This window comes from Myotis myotis, unplaced genomic scaffold (genome assembly GCF_014108235.1).
Source record: "Myotis myotis isolate mMyoMyo1 unplaced genomic scaffold, mMyoMyo1.p scaffold_m19_p_18, whole genome shotgun sequence".
In the NCBI taxonomy this organism is placed as follows: domain Eukaryota; kingdom Metazoa; phylum Chordata; class Mammalia; order Chiroptera; family Vespertilionidae; genus Myotis; species Myotis myotis.
In genome coordinates, this window is record NW_023416322.1 from 14,776,950 (window position 1) to 14,799,286 (window position 22,337).

Sequence of the window (22,337 nt, forward strand, 5' to 3'; positions counted from 1 at the left end):
TCTTTAGAAAAAAGTATTTTAAAATGAGTTTGTATCACCCTTAGTTAAACATGGGAAAGCAGAGCAGGGGCATTCCAGATCAGTAATAGGACTGCAATTAAAAGCTCTGGTATAGTTACACAATGAAATACTATATAGCCATAAAAAAGAAGGAGATCTTCCCTTTGAGACAGCATGGAGGGACCTGGAGAGTATTATGCTAAGCAGAATAAGCCAGTCAGAGAAAGACAAGTATCACATGATCTCACTTATATGTGGAATCTAATGAACAAAATAAACTGAGAACAAAATAGATCCAGAGACATAGAAGCATGGAACAGACTGACCAATCTCAGAGTGAAGGGGGGTGAATGGGTGGTTAGAGATTAACTAAAGAACTTAGATCAGCGGTTCTCAACCTGTGGGTCGCGACCCTTTGGGGGTTGAACGACCCTTTCACAGGAGTCACTTAAATATATCCTGCATATCAGATATTTACATTATGATTCATAACAGTAGCAAAATTACAGTTATGAAGTAGCAACGAAAATAATTTTATGGTTGGGGGGTCACCACAACATGAAGAACTGTATTAAAGGGTCACGGCATTAGGAAGACCACTGACCTAGATGTATATATGCACAACCCATAGACACAGAAAATAGTGCAGTAGGGTTGGCAGTGGGTGGGTGCGACATCTGTAATACTTTCAACAATAAAGATAAATTTTTTTTTAAAAATATATTTTATTGATTTTTTACAGAGAGGAAGGGAGAGAGATAGAGAGTTAGAAACATCGATGAGAGAGAAACATCGATCAGCTGCCTCCTGCACATCTCCTACTGGGGATATGCCCTTGACCGGAATCGAATCTGGGACCCTTCAGTCCTCAGGCCAACGCTCTATCCACTGAGCCAAACCGGTTTCGGCAATAAAGATAAATTTTTTAAAAAATAAAAAGGTGCTTGAAATGTGATTTAAGAGAGTCTTAGGAGGCTGGGTATTGAGGGTTAATAGGTTCCTAATGAAGGTCTTGGCAAAGCCAAAAATCTACAGGTGAAGCCAAGTTCCGAAAGTATGTAGTACTTTGTAGTTAGCTATCAGGGTTCGGAGTGTGGGTTCTGGGTAAATTCTTTGCAGTGTTTTCCTTTTGCCCTTGATTATTTATTTGCTCCCAAGTAATGGTGATTTATTCACAGGTTATTTAAGGAGGAGTAGCTAATCCTACTTCAAACATGGTGCTGGACCTGTAGCATCACATCACCTGGGACCTTGTTGGAAATGCAGAATCTTAGGCTCCCCCAGCCTAAGTGAATCAGAATCTTCATTTTAACATGGTCCTCAGGCGATGTGCATACAGGTTAAAGTTTGAGAAGTATAATACTAGTAAATTGGTAAGAATAGATACAGATCACATTGAGAACAGGGAATAATATCAAGTGAAAAAGATGATGGGTATGATAAATAGCAACTTAAAAAAACCCATGAAACAAAAAGAAAGGTAAGCTTCACTTAGCCATTTAGAGAATATAGAACAGGAACAGTAAGTAGGTTTTACTAGTATGCTAACTCTAATCCACGGTGGTGGCTGCCCAGGAGCACTGTATATATTGAGACTGAGTGTGGGATTAACAGCGATGTCTGCCATGGGCTTGAGCACTTGCTGTATTTGGTTTTGAAGACTGTTGGGTCATCAATATTCTTGCCTTTCTCTGCCCCCCTCCTTGACCTCTGTATTTAGTTTTGGTGTGGATGAATACAACTACTACTTGCTTCTATAGGCATCTTCTGCTATAGTAACTAATACATAAAACTGAAAATTCTACTTTTATTTATTAAGGAAATCAGCCATGCTGCCTAGAAATGCATTGATTTCTCCCCACCCCCTTAGCTTTGGCTGCAGTTTCCCCAATGTCATGCATTGTTTTATAAGTAAGATTTAAACCCCTCTTATCTGTTACCTAGTTTTGTCATTTTGGACAAATTGCTTCACCTTGCTGCTTCCCATATTAAAAAAAGAGAATATTGGACTTGATCTCTGTCTTTTTCTGTTCTTAAAATTCTATGGATTTATGTTTCATTTTGCCATCTGAAAAAAGGAATAGATCCATAGGGATTCTACCCAATTTAAACACTGCATATAAAAAATATAGGATTTTTTATTGATGATTTTATTTCATGATCTTTCTTTGTTCATTTCTTTGATCTTAAAGTTTTATAGATGGTTAAAGTAGAAAGAGAACTTTAATGATCACTTTATCTTTGGTCTTCCGCCATTACAATTTCACCATTCCTGTCTTTGCAGAAGTAACCTTATTAAATCACTATTTTTATTGAGTTGTTTCTCATACAAAAACTTGTTTTCTAGACTCTGGAGAATATAGTTTTGACTTTTCTTCCTGGCATTCAAGGCCTGTGAAAACTGACTGACCCGATCCTACTGTGTAATTTTATTTTCCTCTGTTCTACAATTTGACCATCCCCCCCTCCCCCCCCAACCAGGCCAGTTTCCTTCCAATCCTATATATAATACCCTTTTCCTAACCTAATTTCTACATAGCATTTGAAATCACCTTTAGTTCTGCTTCTTTCTGTGACCAGTTTATCATACACTAATAGTGCCTGTCTCTATTTTCTTGTATTTTACAAAAAGGTTTTATTGTTATTTAACTTTTCATGTATTTGGCTTATCTCCTCAAGTAAACTATAAATTCTTGAAGCTAGCAACTGTGCCTTTTGATGATTTAGATCCTTTTTAGTTATCATGTTCCTATTGCACACCAGTGATTATTTATTGGAAGGTGCAGAAGAGTTTTTGTAGTTTTCTATCTTTACTGTTGAGATTGCTAAAGTGAACCAATAATTTTCTTTTGGAAACTGATAGATCCGATGACACCAATGAAAAAGAAGGTACAAGTAGCCCTGGCCGGGTCACTCAATTGGTTAGAGTGTTGTCCCGATACACCAAGTCAGGGCACATACAAGAATCAACCAATGAATGCATAAATAAGTGGAATAACAAATCAATGTTTCTCTCTCTCCTCCTTTCTCTCTTCCTCTCTCTCTAAAATCAATAAGTAAAAATTAAAAAGAAAGAAGGTACAAGTAGGAGATGCAGATGTTGGACGCATTTGGCCATATTTTCAAAGACAAATGTAATAGATAAATTATTACTTATTCTTTTTCCCCCCTATACATTTTCCTTAACATTTCTTTTACCAAAACTACAGCACTTTTAATTTTTTCTCCCTCCTTCCCTCCCTCCCTCCCTCCCTCTCTCCTTCTCTCTCTCTCCTTCTCTCTCTCCCTCCCTCCCCCTCTCCCTTCCTCCCCCTCTCTCTCCCTACTTCCTTTCTTTACCCAAGGATATGGTTATTGATTTCAGAGTGGGGGGGTGGGGAGTGGAAAGGGAGAGAGAAACATCATCCATGTGAAAGAGAAACATCAATTGGTTGCCTCTCTCATGCACCTCTACCGAGGATCGAACCTGCAACCTTAGGGGTGTGCCCTGACCAGGAATTGAACTGGCTACCTTTTGGTGTACTGGGATGATGTTTCAACTAACTGAGCTACCTGGCCAGGGCCTTATTCTTTCTTGATAATGGAGGGGGAAATGGATTTTTAATTGTTAGACTATGTTGTGTGGTAGGAAGACTGCAAAGTATAGAGTTGAGGGCTAGACTAGGATCTTCCACTGTTCTTTCTGACCATAAACACTCAACCAGTCTGAGCTCCCCTTTATTTATCTGTAAAATGAGGATTTAATAACTTCTTGTAAGTACTCCATTCAGGGCAGGGTGAGGGATAATGATGTAAATTAAGATAGAAGAACTATTTCTGTTATATGTCTATTAAAGTACCCTGCTAAATATTTTTGTATCCTTAAAAATTCATCTTGGATTTTAAGCTTCTTAGGGGGCAGAGATGTATCTGGTTTTTTTTTGTTGTTGTTGTTTTTTTTGTTTTTTTTGTTTTTTTAAATGTCCTCTAACTCAGTACCTTTTGGCATATTAAATAAGTATTTTTTGAAATGTATCTTAGAAGTATAAATTAAATCAATTTTAAACAATTATCCAGTACAATTGCTATTATTACCAACATTCTCAAGTTAGATGTTTTTAAAAAGTTGTCTTTTTAAAAATTTTTAAATGTTTTTTTATTGATTTTAGAAAGAGAGGAAGGGAGAGGGAGAGATAGATATAAACATTGATGAGAAAGAAACATCAATCAGCTGCCTCCTGTACGCGCCCTACTGGGGATAGAGCCTGTAACCCAGGCAGGTGCCCTGACCAGGAATTTAACCAGTGACCTCTTGGTGCATGTCTCTTTTTTTTTAAATCCAACATTACTTCTTCAGGCATATTCAAATTAGTATTTGCTTGCTGAGCCTAAAAACAAACAAAAAGGAGAGCAGCCCAGCCAGCATGGCTCAGTGGTTGAATGTTGACCTATGAACCAGGAGGTCAGGGTTCGATTCCTGGTCACGGCACATGCTCTGGTTGCGGGTTCGATCCCCAGGGTGGGGTGTGCAGGAGGCATCCTATCAGGGATTCTCTCTCATCTTTGATGTTTCTATCTCTCTCTCTCCCTCTCCTATCCTCTCTGAAATCAGTAAAAATAAAATATATTTTAAAAAGAACACAAAAAAGAAAACAAACAAAAAAAACAGAGAGTGATTATAATTGCTGCTTTTAGAAAATTTGACAAGTACATTTTCTATTTGTAAATGACACCTAATTTATCTATGCAATCTCCTCTTTCTTGTTTTGCTCCTCTCTTCCTCCTTCCTCTCTATTCTGTTCTTCCTCTCTCCTTTCAACTAACATGCTAGGCATTGTGAATACAAAGATGAGTAAGGCGTATTTCCTCTTCTCAAGGAACTTCCTGTCTGGTGATGTTGGTCAGTATGAGGACTTGAAGTACCAAGAAAGATGTCTCAGTAACTGTTAATCTTGACAATGATTAAGCAGATATTTATCTTCCACTCATGGGGGAAACATGTTTCCTATATAGCCTAATAGATTTTTGACAACAAAAAGGCCTGCTCTGAGGATATAATAAAGCAAAACTTTGTGTCTCCTGTCATTCTTTGCAGCATCACCATTTTAATATAAGGATTAATATAGCATTGCTTTCTGGTTATTGATAGATCCGCTCTTCCCCCAACTGGTGGGCGGGGTATGACGTAACCTGCAGCCCAGAAATACCTGAGTGACTAACCAGGTACCTTATATGGACTATACATTGGACCACCAATCCACACCTGCCAAATACCCTAAGCCCTTGTCCTATATGGACAATACCAGGGGTGGGCAAACTTTTTGACTCGAGGGCCACAATGGGTTATTTATATCTCTCTCTCTCCCTCTCCCTTCCTCTCTTTCTAAAATCAATAAAAAAACATTTAAAATTTTTTAAAAAGACAACTTTTTAAAAACATCTAACTTGAGAATGTTGGTAATAATAGCAATTGTACTGGATAATTGTTTAAAATTGATTTAATTTATACTTCTAAGATACATTTCAACCCATTTTGTTCTGGAGGGCCGGAACAAAAGCATGGATGGAGTGTTTGTGTGAACTAATATAAATTCAAAGTAAACATCAGTACACAAAAGGGTACGATCTTTTTTTTTTTTTTTTTTTAGTTTTATTCATTTCAAATGGGCCGTATCCGGCCAGCGGGCTGTAGTTTGCCCACAGCTGGACAATACAGTAAGCCAACAATCAGTGTGCGCCGAGTACACTAAGCCCCCCACCCCTTCCCATTCCACCCCTCAAAAGGCGTGCCCACCCCTGCACGTGTTGCTGTTCTCCCCTTGTGAGGCAGCCCGGCAGGTGCTTCTCCTCTAATAAAGCCTGTAATCCTGGTTCTAGGCCTCTGTCTGATCTTTCCATTATAAATGCAAAATGGAAGTGTCTTTGGAGTTTATCTAGTCTAATGTCTTACTTTACTGGTAGGGAAAAACTAAGGTCAATGGTTGGGAAGTTAGGGTTATTCTTTTATTGTAAGTAGTACTGATACATGCTTTTCTCTGTTCACTGACCTTTTGGACTTTTTTGTAGCTAACAGATTAAGTTTTTCACATCACATATTTTCATATATTTAAAAAAAATTTTCTTTCTCCTGTAAATCATCTCTTTTTTTAGCTTAAACAAGGTTATTTCTAATAATTATTGCTTATATGATGGAGTTTTTAAATTTTTCATTATTATTGGCAATTCTTCTGGAATCTGCCAATCTCTCTTAAAATACATACCATGTATTTATAACACAACACTAATGGAGTGTAGTTTCATGAAGAGAGAGATGACTTGTGTGCCCTCACTCCCCAAGTTTATCTATTTTTCCATTGTTTTTAGTTCTCTATTCTAAATTACTCTTGAGCGGTCTGGGATAAATATAAGGCTGTGATTAATTGTTGGCTCAGTTATCCAATTGTTATAAAGTTTCATTATAGTTGTACAGTTTTGAACTGAATTACTGTGCGAGGAACTATCAACTCATTAATTTTTCTTTTTAAAATGTTATCATGATTTATTTACATGCAACTTTTTTCTTGCTTTTTCTTTTTGATTTTCTTTATTTTTGATTTTATTATTTTTTTTATTTTACATTACAGACAAACAGAAACTTCTTTCATCTTTCCATTCTCTGATTTATGATAAATTTAGTTTCCTTTGGCCTGGCATTTGCTTCAGCAGGCAGTCTTTCTTCAAGTACCTCCCTGATTGATGTGTAATCTTTGATATCTTCCATTAGCCTCCAGGATCACTAAGTTCAAGGCCCCCTTGGAACCTAAGGAGCCCTGCCGAGGAGCTGAAGGCCTTCAGAGTCCTTGGGGTGATTGACAAGGTAATTCTTCAGTGCCTCTTCAAGAGTTCAGTCATAAATCGACTGCATGCTGACATTATGTCTTTGAAGCTTTGGATCTTAAGGATATGAAACAAAAGGAGAAAATGACTCAAATGCATCTGCACTTTAAAATAACAAAAGCAGAAGAGAAAAAGCTTTTATCTAAGCAATTCATGTAAGGTCATGCAAAATATATGGGAGCTAAAGGAGAAGGTGCATATTTGTTGGCATTCAGTGCAGTAGGGGTTTGGTTTTTTAAACCTGTTATAGCAGGGTAAAGTTACACTTTGATAGTTACAAAATCTTGGGAGTCAGTAGTTATTCACATTAACTGGTGTAGTCAATACAATTAGTCAAAAAGAAAAATGGCATTCTCCTAATTACTATTTATTGAGCACCTACTATGTGTCAGACTGTATCTTAGGCATTTTATATAAAACAAATTACTTAATCATTTTCACAACTCTGTTATTTGCATCTTGGGGAGAAAATGATGTTTAAAAGAGGTTAAGTAACTTGCCCAAAGATCACATAGCTAATTTAGGGTAATGCAGAATTCAAATCTAGATCTTTGTGAGTTAAAAAGCTGTGCTTTTTTCTAATACACTTAACCCCCTTCTTCACACACACACACACATACACACACACACACACACACACACACACTTTTATATTTGGAACAAAAATACTAAGATAACAGATATCTGCTACTGAGTTTCCCCAATTTGGTATCATCTCAGATATGCCAAACATGTCCAGTACTGGGCCTCTTAGAAATTTAAAACTGTAATTTAAAAACTATACATAATAAGCTGTGTTTTAAATATATTTGATTAACCATTACTTTTACCTTTCAAAGTCAAAGAAAATGCCTTAGTTAATGTTAAGGTGTACATTAATTTAAATCTTTTTCACATTAACCATCTTTTATGAAGCACCTTAGTGATAATTTGTAACTTACTGAGTACTTCTTGTCTTCTAAAGTATGCATGTGATTCCATGCTAAAACCGAGCAATATGCAGTATATCGTAGGTAATTTAGACAGTAATTTATAGCTTGAGGTATTCCAAAAGGAACATTAGGTTGGATATTACATGAAGCTCTCAGTGTCTTATTAAATTCTTACAAGCATCATTTTTCTCAAATTCATATGACTGAATTTTGAACTTAAAGAATTCTAAGCAGTAAGATTTTAGAGGCTGAAATGATGCCTTAACCATGTTTTCCCTGGCTTTTCAGAACATTCAGTTTGAGAGTACAGAGAGGCAAAATAGGAATTGAGTAGTTTCCTGGTTCTTGGATTTCTGTTCATGGAAATAAACTTTTTTGATGTACAGTGTCTGCTCCCTCTTAGACTTGTTTATTTTGACAAAGTGTGTCCTTTCATTGCTATGCTCTAATTATGAGTAAGTCACCTGATTTATTCAATTTAGAACTTTTGACAATGGAGGAATTCCTAAGTCTTTGCTGAGGCATAATTTGTTACTGTCTTTACTCTGTTAACCTGTGTTTGGTGTTTAGAAGGTGACATTTAACTTTCTTAAGTAGAGATAAGGAAGTATGTATGGGAATTAAATAAGCTTTTTATTATTACTTTAAATTTTTATTTATTGATTTTAGAGAAAGAGAGGGAGAAGGAGGAAGGGAGAGAGGGAGACAGATTGAGACAGAGATAGACTGAGAGAGAGACACACAGAGAGACAAAGACATTGATTTTGTTGTTCCACTTATTTGTGAATTCATTGGTTGATTCTGGGAGTCATACCTGCAGTCTTGGTGTATCAGGATGGCTCTCTAACCAACTGAGTACCCGGCCAGGGCTGGGAATTAAATAAGTTTTGCAAGTAATCTTTTAAAATGTGTAACATAGTCTCTACTTTGCAAGAGCATCAATAGGTAAACTTTAAACAATTTGAATTTTTAAAAAATATAAATTCCTATCAATTGTACTGAGAAATACCTAAAATTTGGATTTTACAAACTTGAAGTTTGGAAGAGAAGTATTGAATAAATTCAAATGGCTAAAAAATACATAGGATATGGTAATCTAGTCCGTACAGAACATAGTTTCTCTGATTCTGTTTCATTATAGTATTTGTTCTTTATGAGTTATTTTGAGTGTTATTGTCTATTAACTTAGGAAAATAAAATTTCCCTAGGGTAGGAGTTTATAAACTTTTATATAGAAAGTAGATAAAACAAATTACTATATAGACCTTAAGTTCTTGAGAACAAGATTTTGTCTTTCTTGTTCACATCCGTATTCTCTCTCTCTCTTTTTTTTTTAAAATATATTTTATTGATTTTCCACAGAGAGGAAGGGAGAGAGATAGAGAGCTAGAAACATCCATGAGAGAGAAACATCGATCAGCTGCCTCCTGCACATCTCCTACTGGGGATACTCCCGCAACCCAGGTACATGCCCTTGACCGGAATCGAACCTGGGACCTTTCAGTCCGCAGGCCGACGCTCTATCCACTGAGCCAAACCGGTTTCGGCTACATCCGTATTCTCAACACTTACAAGCATGCCTGGCACATCATGGACACTCAAAAAATACTTAATGAATTGAAACTGAAAATAACTTTAGGTACTATATTATCTATAGAGTGATACCTACTGGTATAATATGAGACTGCTATCTAGTACCACTGTTCAAGACACTCAGATGTCTTTACTCAGATGTATAGTAATTCCAAAGCTGCATCTTGGTCTAGTATTCAAAGGTAAATAAGTGACTTTCTGTCCTTTAATTGGGATTAACATATATATGCAACAAGAAATTTAAGCAGAGGGCTCTTGGATTATAAATAAACTGGTGTGCATTCAGAAGCAAGAATGATAAGGCTGGTGAAGGCCTTCCAAATCATATATACAGAACAGCTGAAATATGAGTAATGGTTAACTGATAAAAACATGCATGATGTTTATATTTTTGAGGGCTCTCCAGTATAGAGGGACTATATAATGTTTTGTTCAAATCTGTGGGTGAAAAGGGATATTCATTATGCCAGAATAACATCTTGGACATACTAGAATGTCTGGTTTTCCTGGGAGAAAGATAGTAAGGGATGAGACTTCAACTAGAACTAAATGAGTATAAGTTGGCAAAATTTTGGCCAATGATTAGAGATACCTTTCAAGAATTAGGTTTGACCAAAGGCAGACTGGATTCCTTCATATCTTGTTTCATGTCATTATAGATATTCAAGTAAAGGCTGAAGGATCATTGGTGGGGATATTGTAGAAGGAATTCAAGCGTTGAATGGATTTTTTTTTAATTAAGAGAGGAAGTGTGGAGGTGTGTGAAGGGGGGGCAGAGAGAGAGACAGAGAGAGAGAGGAGACAGAGAAGAAAAGAAAGGAAAAAAGAAAGAGAAAGAGAAACATCAGTTTGTTGTCCCACTTATGCATTCATTGGTTGATTCTTGTACTCAATGTCCTGATCCGGGATCAAACCCAAAACCTTGGTGTATCAGGTAATGCTCTAACCAACTGAGCTACCAAGCCAGTGCCTGGATTTTTACATTACATAACTTATAAAGATTTATTTTAGTCCTCCGATTTCTTTACACATAATCTTCATGTGGTAATAGCAGGGGAAAATAGAAATTAGTGGAAACACCATACTCGGGTGAGAAGGATGGGTGGATTCCTGTGGTTTATATAAGTTTGTGCATGTGTGGGTGCACAAACTTTTGTGTTTGTGTGTGATAGGTATGAATATATAGGGTGTGTATATGTTTCTGTGTATAAGGATTATTTATATGTAGGTAATTTGTAGTTGAGTTAGGAATCCAGATTGGTAGTTTAACTGGTGGTAAGATGTCCAAGTGATGGGAGAATTTCTAAGAGAGTTCACTGTTGTGTAACTTATCAGAATGATGTCAGGAGAGAACAGCTAAAATAAAAAAATTAAATAAGATCACGAGTCTCATAATGGTGCATGGATTCGTGCACATTAAAAGGAAATTTATTAGCCCTAGCCGGTTTGGCTCGATGGATAGAGCGTCAGCCTGCAGACTGAAGGGTCCCAGGTTCGATTCCGGTCAAGGGCACATATCTGGGTTGCGGGCTCGATCCCCAGTGGGTGGTGTGCAGGAGGCAGCCAATCAGTGATTCTCTCTCATCGTTGATGTTTCTAACTCTCTCTCCCTCTTCCTTCCTCTCTAAAATCAATAAAAATATATTTTTTTTAAAAAGGAAATTTATTAGAAGAAATACTTTAATATTGCTATTCGCCCTTTTTCTATAATAGAAGTGTCAACCAAATTCACCATCAACAATGACAGATCCAAACACATGCGTGCGATTGGCGCCAGTGAGAGTGTTATATGTATCGCGCATGTGCGAGTCAACTTAGTCTTTTATATGTATAGAATAAACTTGCTTAATTAGACCTGCTTTCTGGCTTAGCTAAACTTTTTCCAGCCCAGTGAAGCACCCCAACTTCTCTTTCAGGTAATTGTCAGCAACACAGCAGTAAATATCAACACGAAGCAGATTATTATTATAGATCACGCAGGGAGAACAAAGGGTAAAATATTTAACTGCAGCAGTGTTTGACTATATTCTGCACAGTGAGAAAACCTGAAGTCATTTTCAACATCCACCATTTCTTAGTTCTTTTCAGTTGGGTCAAGTTTCTAAGCTTTCTAAATCTCTATTTTCCGGCTAATGAAAACAAAATAGGATTCCACTGAGTCTCCTCTCTACATACTCCAGGACTTCTGTGAGGATCAAAAGAGATGAGGCACGGGAAAATGCGTTACAAACATTTGGTTAAAGTGTACAATGTTTGCACCTGGCTATAAAGCAAATCATGTTCCTAGGCTAAAGAAACTCCAAGGAAGCTAGTCTTTAGAGAAAGGAAGCCGGGTGTTGCTACGTGACATCATTACCTGGTGCCCACAGCCACCATTTCCGGGCTGGGCTGGGCTGTGGGCCGCATTTTGCACCATGGGGTCTTGTCAGCGTTGGCTGTGATTTGGTGGGGTGTCGCTCTGGGGTGGTGGCGGGGCCTGTGTCCCACTTTGGGGAAGCCGAGTGTTGCTTTGTTGGCACCAGGTTTGTGGTGCCATTTCTTTGTAAATGGCCAGTGCGCATCACGGCAGCTCCTGCGTTAAGCGTCTGCCCTCTGGTGGTCAGTGCACATCATAGAGACCGTTTGGACAGTTGGAGGGACACTTAGCATATTAGCCTTTTATATTTATTTATTTATTTATTTTATATATATAAAATTTTTATATATATATTTTATAAATTTACATATATATATTTTTCAAAATGTCCAAGTTTCTATAGAAAATTATTGAGAAAAGATAATCCACTGATACCAACAGTGAGATGACAGAGATGTTAGTTATCTCACAGGATTTACAACAGCCATCATAAAAATACTTCAGAGAGCAATTGCAGACACACATAACAAAATAGAAAGTCTCAGCAAAGAAACAGAAGGTGTAAAGAAAAACCAAATGAAGATTTTAGAACCAAAAAATACAATAAGAGGGGGGAAAAAAACTCTCAATGGGCTCAATAGCAGAATGGATAGGACAGAGAGACAACAGTGTATTTGAATATAGAACAATAGAAACTACCCAATCTGAATAGAGAAATAGACTGGGGGGTGGGGGGTGGGGTGGGGAATGAACAGAGACACAGGAACCTATGAGGCTAAAATCAACAGTTCTAACTCTCATGTCATTGGGGTTGCAGATAAAGAGGGGGGAGCTAACAAGCATTTGAAGAAATATGGTGAGACATAATCCTACAGATTCAAGAAGTGAATCTCAAACAGGATAATACAAACAAATCCATGGCAAGGCACACATCATAGTCCAACTTCTAAAAAGTGAAGACAAGAAAATTTGAAAGCAACAAAAGAGAAGCACTTACAGAGGAAAAATAGTTTGAATGACAGTGGATTTCTCATTAGAAGCCATCAATGCCATAAGGATGGCACACCATTTTTTAAGTGCTGAAAACAATGGCACTGTAAAGATCCTTAACTATCCCCTCCTGGGGATCTAGTGCCAGCAGCATTTTGGGAGCTCACAGGGAGAAGGGGGATGTCCTCACCAATTCGGCCTGCAGGTTTTCATACAATGCTCCTGTTTTCAGTACAAACAGTTCCACCTTCAGCTGTCCGGTTTCTGATTCCATGTCTCTTGTCTTTTGCTGGGGAGGAGAGGGCAGCTGCCGGGCTGCCTGTGCAGTGGCCTAGAGTGTAGACTTTTCCCCAGTCCTCCTGTTTTCAGGAGATACCTGGTACCCCTCATTTCTGGAATTCTGCAGGAAGAATTGGCTTGCCTTTTGTTGTTGTTTTCACCTGTAGACATTTGGCATCTGTTTTCTGTCTACTAAAATTTTGCCCTCTTTTTACATCTCTCTTGTTTACAGTCACTCTACGTCTTTTAAAATCTGTTTACTGTTATTCAGTGGGGTTTCTATGGGAGGTTGTGATCTATATTTAAGAGAATGTTAAATTTAACACTTTATGTAGTCCTCTCAGCTTCATGGCATCCATAATTTTGATCACATGTCTTTGTTGATCTTTTTCAAGTTGTTAATTTTTTAAAATCAAATAGTACAAAGAGTCCTGTAGGTAATTTATGGCCAGAATAATTATTTCAAGTTGACCCACCACCCTCTGGGTATTGCTAGTTACATCGAACCCATCTTTCCTTCAGCTGGGTTTCAAATTAAAATGTAGGCATCCCAAACTCTTTCTAAGGTAAAGATGTACACTATTTTCTTATTCCCCTTTAAAGATGTACTATTGTTTTCCTCTAGTCTTATTTTTCTCCAGTTCATCATCAACACTGCTAGAGGATAATTTATAACAATTAACTTAAAGTGATCTTTCTAAAACTAATAACCCTTTTGCTTACAATTCTTAATAGTTTTTAGGGTAAAGTTTAAGCTTTTTAGCTAAGCCTATCGAGACCTTTGATTCTCAGTGTGTTTCTTCCTCCCCTTTTCCCAGACACCACAGCGTGCTCTCTGGCCACAGTCCTGTTGAACCCATCAGGTATGCAAGGCATCATGTTTAACACATGATGTCCCCCTCTGCCTGGAGTGACTTTTCCTTCTCTTCCTCACTTAATTTCTTCTCATTCTTAATTGTTGTCTTCTCTTGGAAGCCTTCTTTGTTTTCTGATTTAAATATCTCTTGCTGTGTTCTTTTTTTGTTGTTAATCCTCACCTGAAGATATTTTTCCATTGAATTTTAGGGAGAGTTGGAAGAGAGAGGGAGGGAAAGACAGAGAAACATCGATGTGAGAAAAATACATCTACTGGTTGCCTCCTGCACACGCCCTGACCAGAGCCTGAGCCAGGGAGGAGCCTGCAACCAAGGTACATGCCCTTGATCAGAATCAAACCCTTTGGTCTGCAGGCCAACGCTCTTTCCACTGGGCCAAACTGGCTAGGGCTTTTGCTGTGTTCTTTTAATACCTTGAACTTATGTGTGATAGCATTCATCCATATTGTATGGAATTTTTTTCAGTTGCAATGTATTTTGTATTTGTATGGTAGTTTTTGACATTTCTATGCCTCCTACAGTAAGCCTTCATATCCCTCAAGTGATCAAGCATTTTTCTTCTTCTTGTTAAAAAATGAACATTTTTATTTTGGCACTGTATTTACAGACATCTGTTAGACAGAATAGATAGTCTAAATCCTGTGCTCAAGATACATGTTTTTGGAGAATACGTCTCAATAACATATCAAACAGCAGCTTAGTGACTACATCTTATTTAATTTTGGATTCTTGGCATTAGCATAGAGATTTTCAAATAGCAGATACTCAATGTATAAGTTTTGAAACCATTTATTCTAATTTGCCTGCCTCCTCACCATTTCTCTGCATGTCTTTTCCATGTCTGTTTTCTCATTCATTCATTCAGCAAATATTTATTGAACTTCTGTGTGTTGGGTATTAGCCACTGGAGGTATAATGGTGAATAAAAAACACACCTAATCTCTACCCTCTCAGAGTTTATAATTGAGTGGGAAATAGAAATGAACTGACAGTTACAATACAGTGTAAAAGTGCTTTGGGTGAAGGGAAAGTGTACACTAGGGTATTGTGGGAACATACAGGAGGGGCACCTAGCTCGGGCTCTCCAGAGGCTTCCTAGAATAAGCAAAGCAAAGAAAGGAGGGGTGAGTATGATTTAGGTTATAGAAGAGTGTAAAGGGGTTGCTCTCTTGCTAGCTTCTTCAGCTTTTTCAGTCCTTCCTTCTTGGCCACTTATGTTTAGTCTATTCTTCAAGATAGCTGAAAGCTTGCCTCCTCCATAACTAATACCTACTTATCTTTTCTTTCTTTGAATTAAGTTTAGCATTCAATTATGTATTATTTTCACTTGTATAATTTTAGTTGCCTTAAATATATTGTTAACTTGTCCTGAAAGGCAGGAACTATATCTTCTATTCCTTTTTATTTTCTCTGATAATGCCTAACTGAACACAGTGCAGTCCATGCAATAAGGATTCAATAAATGCTTGCTGAATAGTTGTAAAGGGAACAAAAAGAGAAAATATATGGGTTTTAAGATTTCAAATACTCAGTGAGTCTGTACCTCAAAATATACTACACCAGCAGGATCAGAGCAAGAGGGTGGGTTGAATGGACAATTGTCAGAATGTTCCTCCACCTCCCCTTTCACCTTCTCTCACAGTGCACACCGTAGATTGTTGGCAGAGTACTTTGTTGCAGTCAATGAAATTGCCAGTTTGAGAATGAGCGTTGTGCCTTGTGTTACATATATGCTTTCAAATATTTTGGAATTTTTTAGAACATGAACACATTGTATTTTTATACTAAATAAATTTTCCAGGTCATCTTAAATCATTGTTCAGTTTTAATTCATAACAGAAGTTCAGCTCCATCTGCTATGAAAGTACAAAACTCATTAAAAACATTTAAAAGTAATAGCTTCCTTGCCCTTGAGGCATTTTCTTCTGAATTGCAATCAGGCTACCTTTGACATTGGCAACTTAGTTGGATATGTATTGATTGACTTGAAGATGTAGCCTCTGTGTCCATTATCATTATAAGGTAGCATTTATTTACTGAGTATACACTGCACTACTTCTGAACACTATATAAAAACTATGTAGACATACTTGCTGCTTTTTAGGGATTTATGTTTTCAGGACCTATAAACAATTCAAGTATATTTATAGAACACATCTAGCAGCAGAATAAAACCAGGATATGTATGAATAGACTTAGTTTGTATCAGCACTAGAGTATTAGGTTTTTCTAGCAAATGCAAGTAAGAAGAGATCTAAAGCTAAATACAATAGACTATACTTTTAATTGAATTAATTTTCATCTAAATTCAAGTCATTTAAGATTTTTAAAAATTAATTTTTAGAGAGAGAGGAAGGGAGAGGGAGAGAGCGAAACATCGATCAGCTGCTTCCTGCATGCCCCCTACCAGGGATCAAGCTTGCAACTCTGGCATGTGCCCTGAGAATCCAACTGAGAACCATTTGGTGTCGGGCTATGCCCAACCAGCTGAGTTTTAACCTCTCTTTAGCATAATCTCTTTGTGGCCTTGGGCAAGTTGCTTCACAGAAACGGAAAAGATAACCAAAATGAGAATGATGAAGGTGTAGAGAGGTAACTTTGGATCTGAGAAGAGGATGTTTTCCTAGCTCTTCAGCATTTCTATTTTAAACCCAATTGTTTCTGCCTTATATTCTGCCTTCTGCTATGTTTATATCGTTTTCTTACAAAGACACACCATGTCCTTTGGAAGCGGGTTTTATGAAGTAATAGGTGTATAGGCCTAGGATTTGAAAATTATACAAAATAAAATTTTCTTTTTTTGGGGGGTATAAAAGACATTTCAGTGTTGGCTTTATTGTTCACTAAATCACTAACCTCACATCCTAGTATGAGACATCATTGATATTGATGGTTTACATTTATTGACACTGACTAACAGGAATATAAGAAATTCTTAAATTCGTGTTTGTGGCTGAAATAATTACTTCTTGGGCTGTTTCTCTGGAGTATACAGGTATTTTGTATTGCTGTAGGGCAAGGCCTACATTTAGCTATTTGCCTAAAGATGAATAATCCAGAGGTTTGGCCGACTTTTAGATGGGAAGTAGAGAAACATTTTTAAAATCTCTTTTCTTTTCTGATCCTGATATTAGTCTGTCAAAGAAAACAAACTTTGCCAATCATATTTCAATGTGCTTTGGAGAAATGAAACAATGTAGGCTTTGAATTTTGAGTAAATTACTTCTATTGGCAAGTTTGTTTTAGTACCATCAAAATATACTTTTCTTTTCCTAATCGTATAATTCATAATGTTTATAACATATCTTAGGACATATACTGTGGTAGCATTTACTCTTAGTTATCACAGTGAAAAACTATGATCGTTAAAAAATCATCATAGTGCCCTCACCGGTTTGACTCAGTGGATAGAGTGTCGGCCTGCGGACTCAAGGGCATGTACCTTGCTTGTGGGCACATCCCCAGTAGGGAGTGTGCAGGAGGCAGCTGATCGATGTTTCTCTCTCATCGATGTTTCTAACTCTCTATCCCTCGCCCTTCCTCTCTGTAAAAAATCAATAAAAATATTTTAAAAAGATCATAGTTATTATTGAATTTACTAAGTATACAAAGGTATAAATTGAGTTCACGTGGGATACACACACACAGTACACAATTGTAGTATGTTATAGAAACCATCCCTGGTTGCATACAACAGTTTATGATTGCATTCCATTTAAACAGAGGACAGGACAAATGGGATTCATTGGCAGTTCTTATGGTACATGAATGCTTAATAATGCCCTAATTTTAAATTAATTATAACAAATTCCCTGTGGAACTTTTGAAGAACTTTAAAAAATCTGGATTTAGATTAGAATTATGCAAACTAAATGCATCTGTTGCCATTATCAAACCAAGAATAAAAAGATGCTTTTTGGCCATAACCGGTTTGGCTCAGTGGATAGAGCCAAAGACTGCAGACTGCAGACTGAAGGGTTCCGGGTTCGATTCCGGTCAAGGGCATGTACCCTGGTTGCGGGCACATCCCCAGTGGGAGGTGTGCAGGAGGCAGCTGATCGATGTTTCTCTCTCATCGATGTTTCTAACTATCTCTCTCTCCCTTCCTCTCTGTAAAAAATCAGTAAAATATATTTTAAAAAAAGATGCTTTTGCATTATTTTCTAAAAATTTATTTTCCATAATGATTTTCTTTTAGCTGCATTTAAAATATTAAAGAAAAAGCAGAAAGCAAAGCACCAGCCTGGTAGCTCAGTTGGTTAGAGTATTGTCCCTACACGCCAAGGTTGTGGGTTCATCCCCGGCCAGGCACGTGCAAGAGTCAACCAAAGAATGCATAACTAAGTGGAACAACAACTTGATGTTTCTCTCTCCCTTTCTCTCTCTCTCTTTCTCTCTCTCTCTCTCTCTCTTTTCTCTCTCTCTCTCTCTCTCTTTCTCTCTCAAATTAATAAATTAAAAATGAAAAAATTTATTTAAAAAAGCAGAAAGCAAAGATGAAGGATAAGAAAATTTCATATTAGTAAATTTCTTTCAAGATAATTGTATGCCAGTTATTCAGTATCATAATTGAATATAGCCAGATTGAGATGCTCTTTTTTAAAAATATTTTAAAACACATCACAGTATTTTGTTTCTATATGTGGTATTGTGGTAAATGTGATCATTACCATAAATAAATGGTTTTTTGAGTAGGCAGAAATCAGGATTTTTAGTTGGCATTTTGTGGATTTTATAAAACCTCTTCTCAAAGTACATTTTCCTTTGGTAACATTTGGATTGTGGGTGTGATGGTAACAGAAAACAAGCTTTTCAAAACAAAGTGTCTTATGACTACATAAAAGCATATAAATTGTTATCCATAGACAGACTGATTAAAAAAACCTTACATTTTATGTTTTATTTTACTCATTGTATACTTATTTTGAATAAAATCAGAGGGGATTTTAAATGTGACCAGATCCCCTCCTTTTTTTAAAGAGAACAGTCATCACATTTACTTAATTTACTTAAGTAAATTCCATTAGAAGTAGTATTTCTCTTGTCTTTTTGTGTAGCCATTGGAGTCCCCTGTGACCTTGGGTACATATTCTAAGGGTTCGTGATGTTGTGTATTTCCTGGTAGCTTGCCTTTTGCCTGCCTCTGGGTCCATCATCCCCCTTACACTGACTTAGGCAGTATTTCCTCCGTCTCTTATCTTGGGGCTTTGATGCATCTGTTCTGAAGGTGGCCACAGTGACTTTGGGTAGCAGCAGATGGCAAACCTTCAGGCTGCCACCGGCTATACTGGTGTTTAGTTGGAAAGTTAACGTTTGATGAAGAATCAGTAGTGCATATGAAAGAGCTTTCACTGCTGCAATATCTTTTAATTAAAAAATTAGCATACTAAAACCTTTGCACATGTCTGGGCATTTAAAGAAATCTAAAATTAGTTGCTTTCTTATAGATAAATTAGTTATTTACCAGCTTAGTTTTGTTGCTTGCTTTTCCTAATGTGGTTCTTTCTATGCTGTCCCTGCCCCAATTTGCCTGTAGTTAAGACGGATAAGATAATTAGCTAAACTTAAATAGGGGATTTTTTTTTAGGAGTTAAGATGTTTGGATAAACATTTAAAGTATACTTTGAATTACGGTATTTTGAATTTAATAACTAGAAAGAAATGTGAATCTTGAGTACTATCTCCATGCATTCCTGTAGATTTGGCCTGTTGTTTCCTACCTTTGAAGATGTCTCTAAGTCAGGGCTGGGGAACCTTTTTCTGCCAAGGGCTATTTGGATAGTTATAACATCATTCAGAGGCCATACAAAATTATCAAGTTAAAAATTAGCCTGCTATATTTGGTCAAACATTTAATTAACTCACCCCTAATGCCCTAGCAGGGCCAGACCAAATCATTTCTCGGGCTGGACATTTCCCACCCTTGCTCAAAGAGATATATTTCATCTTGTTCTGAGCTGGTTGATAATTTTTTGACTGCCAGCAATCCACAAAGCATTACCCTTTTTGGATTGTTTGTTCATTCCATGATAATGTGGCATATTGAAAGTTCTAGGACAAATAAGACTCCAAAGAATTTTTTTCTGTCCCCCTTAAATTCTCAGGTTATCTTTCATACTTTTCTTTACTGAAAATAGATCCTTGGAATAGTAAATGAAGATATTCTTTAGATCAGTTTATAGGTATCCATCTTGAATTTTACTTTTGTATTTCAATTCTCATCAGTGAAATAACTTTTGTGAACATATGACCACCAAGAACAGCTTGGTTTCATGGCATAACATGAGAGAAGTGCCTCTACACAGTCTGTTCATGCTGATGCTTTTGATGCTGCGACTTCTGATGCACTAACGTTGGAGGCTCAATATCTTCTGCTTTTGCAGTTCCTGGGAACATTGCTAGCCTTCTGATGCCACAGGAAGAGACAGTTAGACCCTAGTGGGGAGAATTATTGGTATTAAAAGTCACCTTTTCCTTGTCTTCTGGTTGTTAAATTTTTAAAAGAGATATCTTATGAGAATAAGGTATGGAATTAATAATTAACAGTTTTAGAAATACATTTTGAATATGATAAGCATACAAAATGAGATGGGTATTTAGTAAATAAATAACATTTAATTATCATCATGTGGTATTGGGGGGGAACCAAAGGTTTGTTGTTCAAAAACATTTCTACAGAAGAATAATATTACCAGCTCCGGTAATGCTGCCAAGATGTGTTTAGTTAATAACACTAAAATGGTTAAGTGTAAATGATTTTAAAAGAGAGCATAGTAAGTTTATCTTATTAGTCTGAAACTTTGTTGAGAAAAACTGTATTACAGTTGTGCCTGTATGTTTTCTCTGGCTTCTTTATTATTATGTTGATCGCATTCTTTTCTGGTATGTTCATTGGTGTGTGGATTCCTAGAGTTACAATTTTCACAGTTGAAGTCCAGTCAGATTGTATCTAGCAAACAAGAATAGTGCTTTGATACCATTAAGGGAAGGCTGTGTTGGTCCAAGATGACTCTGTTGACTTTTCTTAACATTTTTCTAACATTTATGAATTGTTCTGGAGTCCTGTGAAGTAACAAGCACCAAAGTAGACATAGATAGATATTCTCTCAAATTACGCAGTAATCTTTTTTTCTTTTCTTTTTTTTAAAGCTTTTATTTTTTAAAAAATACATATTTTATTGATTTCAGAGAGAGAGATAGAAACATCAATGATGAGAGAGAATCATTGATCGGCTGCCTCCAGCATGCCCCACACTGGGGATCGAACCCGTAACCCGGGCATGTGCATTTGCCTGGAATTGAACCCGGGACCCTTCAGTCTGCAGTCTGGCGCTCTATCCACTGAGCGAAACCAGCTAGGGTGGTAATCTTACTTTTTAAAGGCATTGCAGCTGAAGTTATTTTTAGAGACATACAGATTTTGAATGTCAACATTTAAATATCTAAAAAGATTAAAAAATGGGTGACACAATCTTCTGTGAAGGGAGCTCTCCATACTTCACCACAATCAGTGTCTTTATGGTAGAATCTCTTTTCTCCAAATTTATTCTTCATATGCTTAAAAAATTATCATTATTTGATGCTTTTGATATGCTCCTCCACCCCTCCTGTCTTTCCAAAGGTGGAACCTAGTTAACTATTAGGCCTTCCCTATTCTAGTTAATGGAGAGACCAGACTTCTAATCCATTGGAGCTTTTCCTACCACTGTTGTGAAGAAAGAGTGGAGGAGTCTCGTTGTGTTGGTGGAATTGAAGGACAGATGAGGCTAATCCTTATGGGATAAGTTGTCTGCTTTTTTCCCCAGTGAGGAGCAGTCCTTTTAGATACTACTACAGGCAAAGATGGAGTAATCTCTTCTATTAGACCGTATGCTAATATAGTGCTGATAAGTAAGTGTGAAAAATGAAAGGGAAATACATTAATTGTATTCTCTCAATAAGGTATGCTATCCAAGATAATTATTTCATGACAGTTTTAGTTATACTACTTGTTTTATTATGAAATAAGAGATGGGTTTAGGAGCCTTTTATTGGAAAGACAATTGTATCAAATTAGTACCAAATTAGATTTTTGTCTTTATAAAGGTGAGCAAACCCATGAGCAGTTTTTAAATTGATGTGTTCTATGCTACAAATGAACAAATTCTGTTTGAGGGTTAAAGAAGCTATTATTTTGTCCTTTATGCTGACAGCTTCATTACAGATTGGCCTACTATTGGCATTAAAAAAATGTTTGGCTCCTTATGATCTTTGTGCATGCAACTATAATATTAATGCAGCACCACAGCACTGTTCATTAAGAAATGACTTTAAATGAGGTTGAAGCGTGTACATTTGGAAAGATACAGATGTTAAATGCAGTCATTTCTCTTTGTATACAGCCGTATGGCTAATAATTTCCAAGTGGCTAAAGCTCTTGTTAGCAAGAGTGCTGGTGTGTTAAGAATGGCTCTATAA

At 36.8% G+C, this 22,337-nt stretch overlaps 1 protein-coding gene across 11 annotated transcripts in view; it reads left to right on the top strand.

Annotated features, from left to right (window-relative positions):
- Window positions 1-22,337, top strand: part of RPS6KC1 (ribosomal protein S6 kinase C1) — a 159,755-nt gene that overhangs the window by 67,976 nt on the left and 69,442 nt on the right. For 8 of the 11 annotated variants that reach the window (XR_004973439.1, XM_036344812.1, XM_036344810.1 and 5 more), the window contains one exon: window positions 6,743-6,835. The exons of 1 other annotated variant lie outside the window; for it this stretch is intronic. Coding sequence is in view for 7 of the 10 variants with exons in the window: in XM_036344812.1 (XP_036200705.1) it covers window positions 6,743-6,835 (93 nt within the window). In the remaining 3 variants the exon portion in view is untranslated. Of the gene's footprint in view, window positions 1-6,742; window positions 6,836-13,823; window positions 13,869-14,171; window positions 14,195-22,337 lie in introns of those variants that run through there. 2 more of the 11 variants (XM_036344818.1, XM_036344819.1) reach the window with 2 other exon arrangements.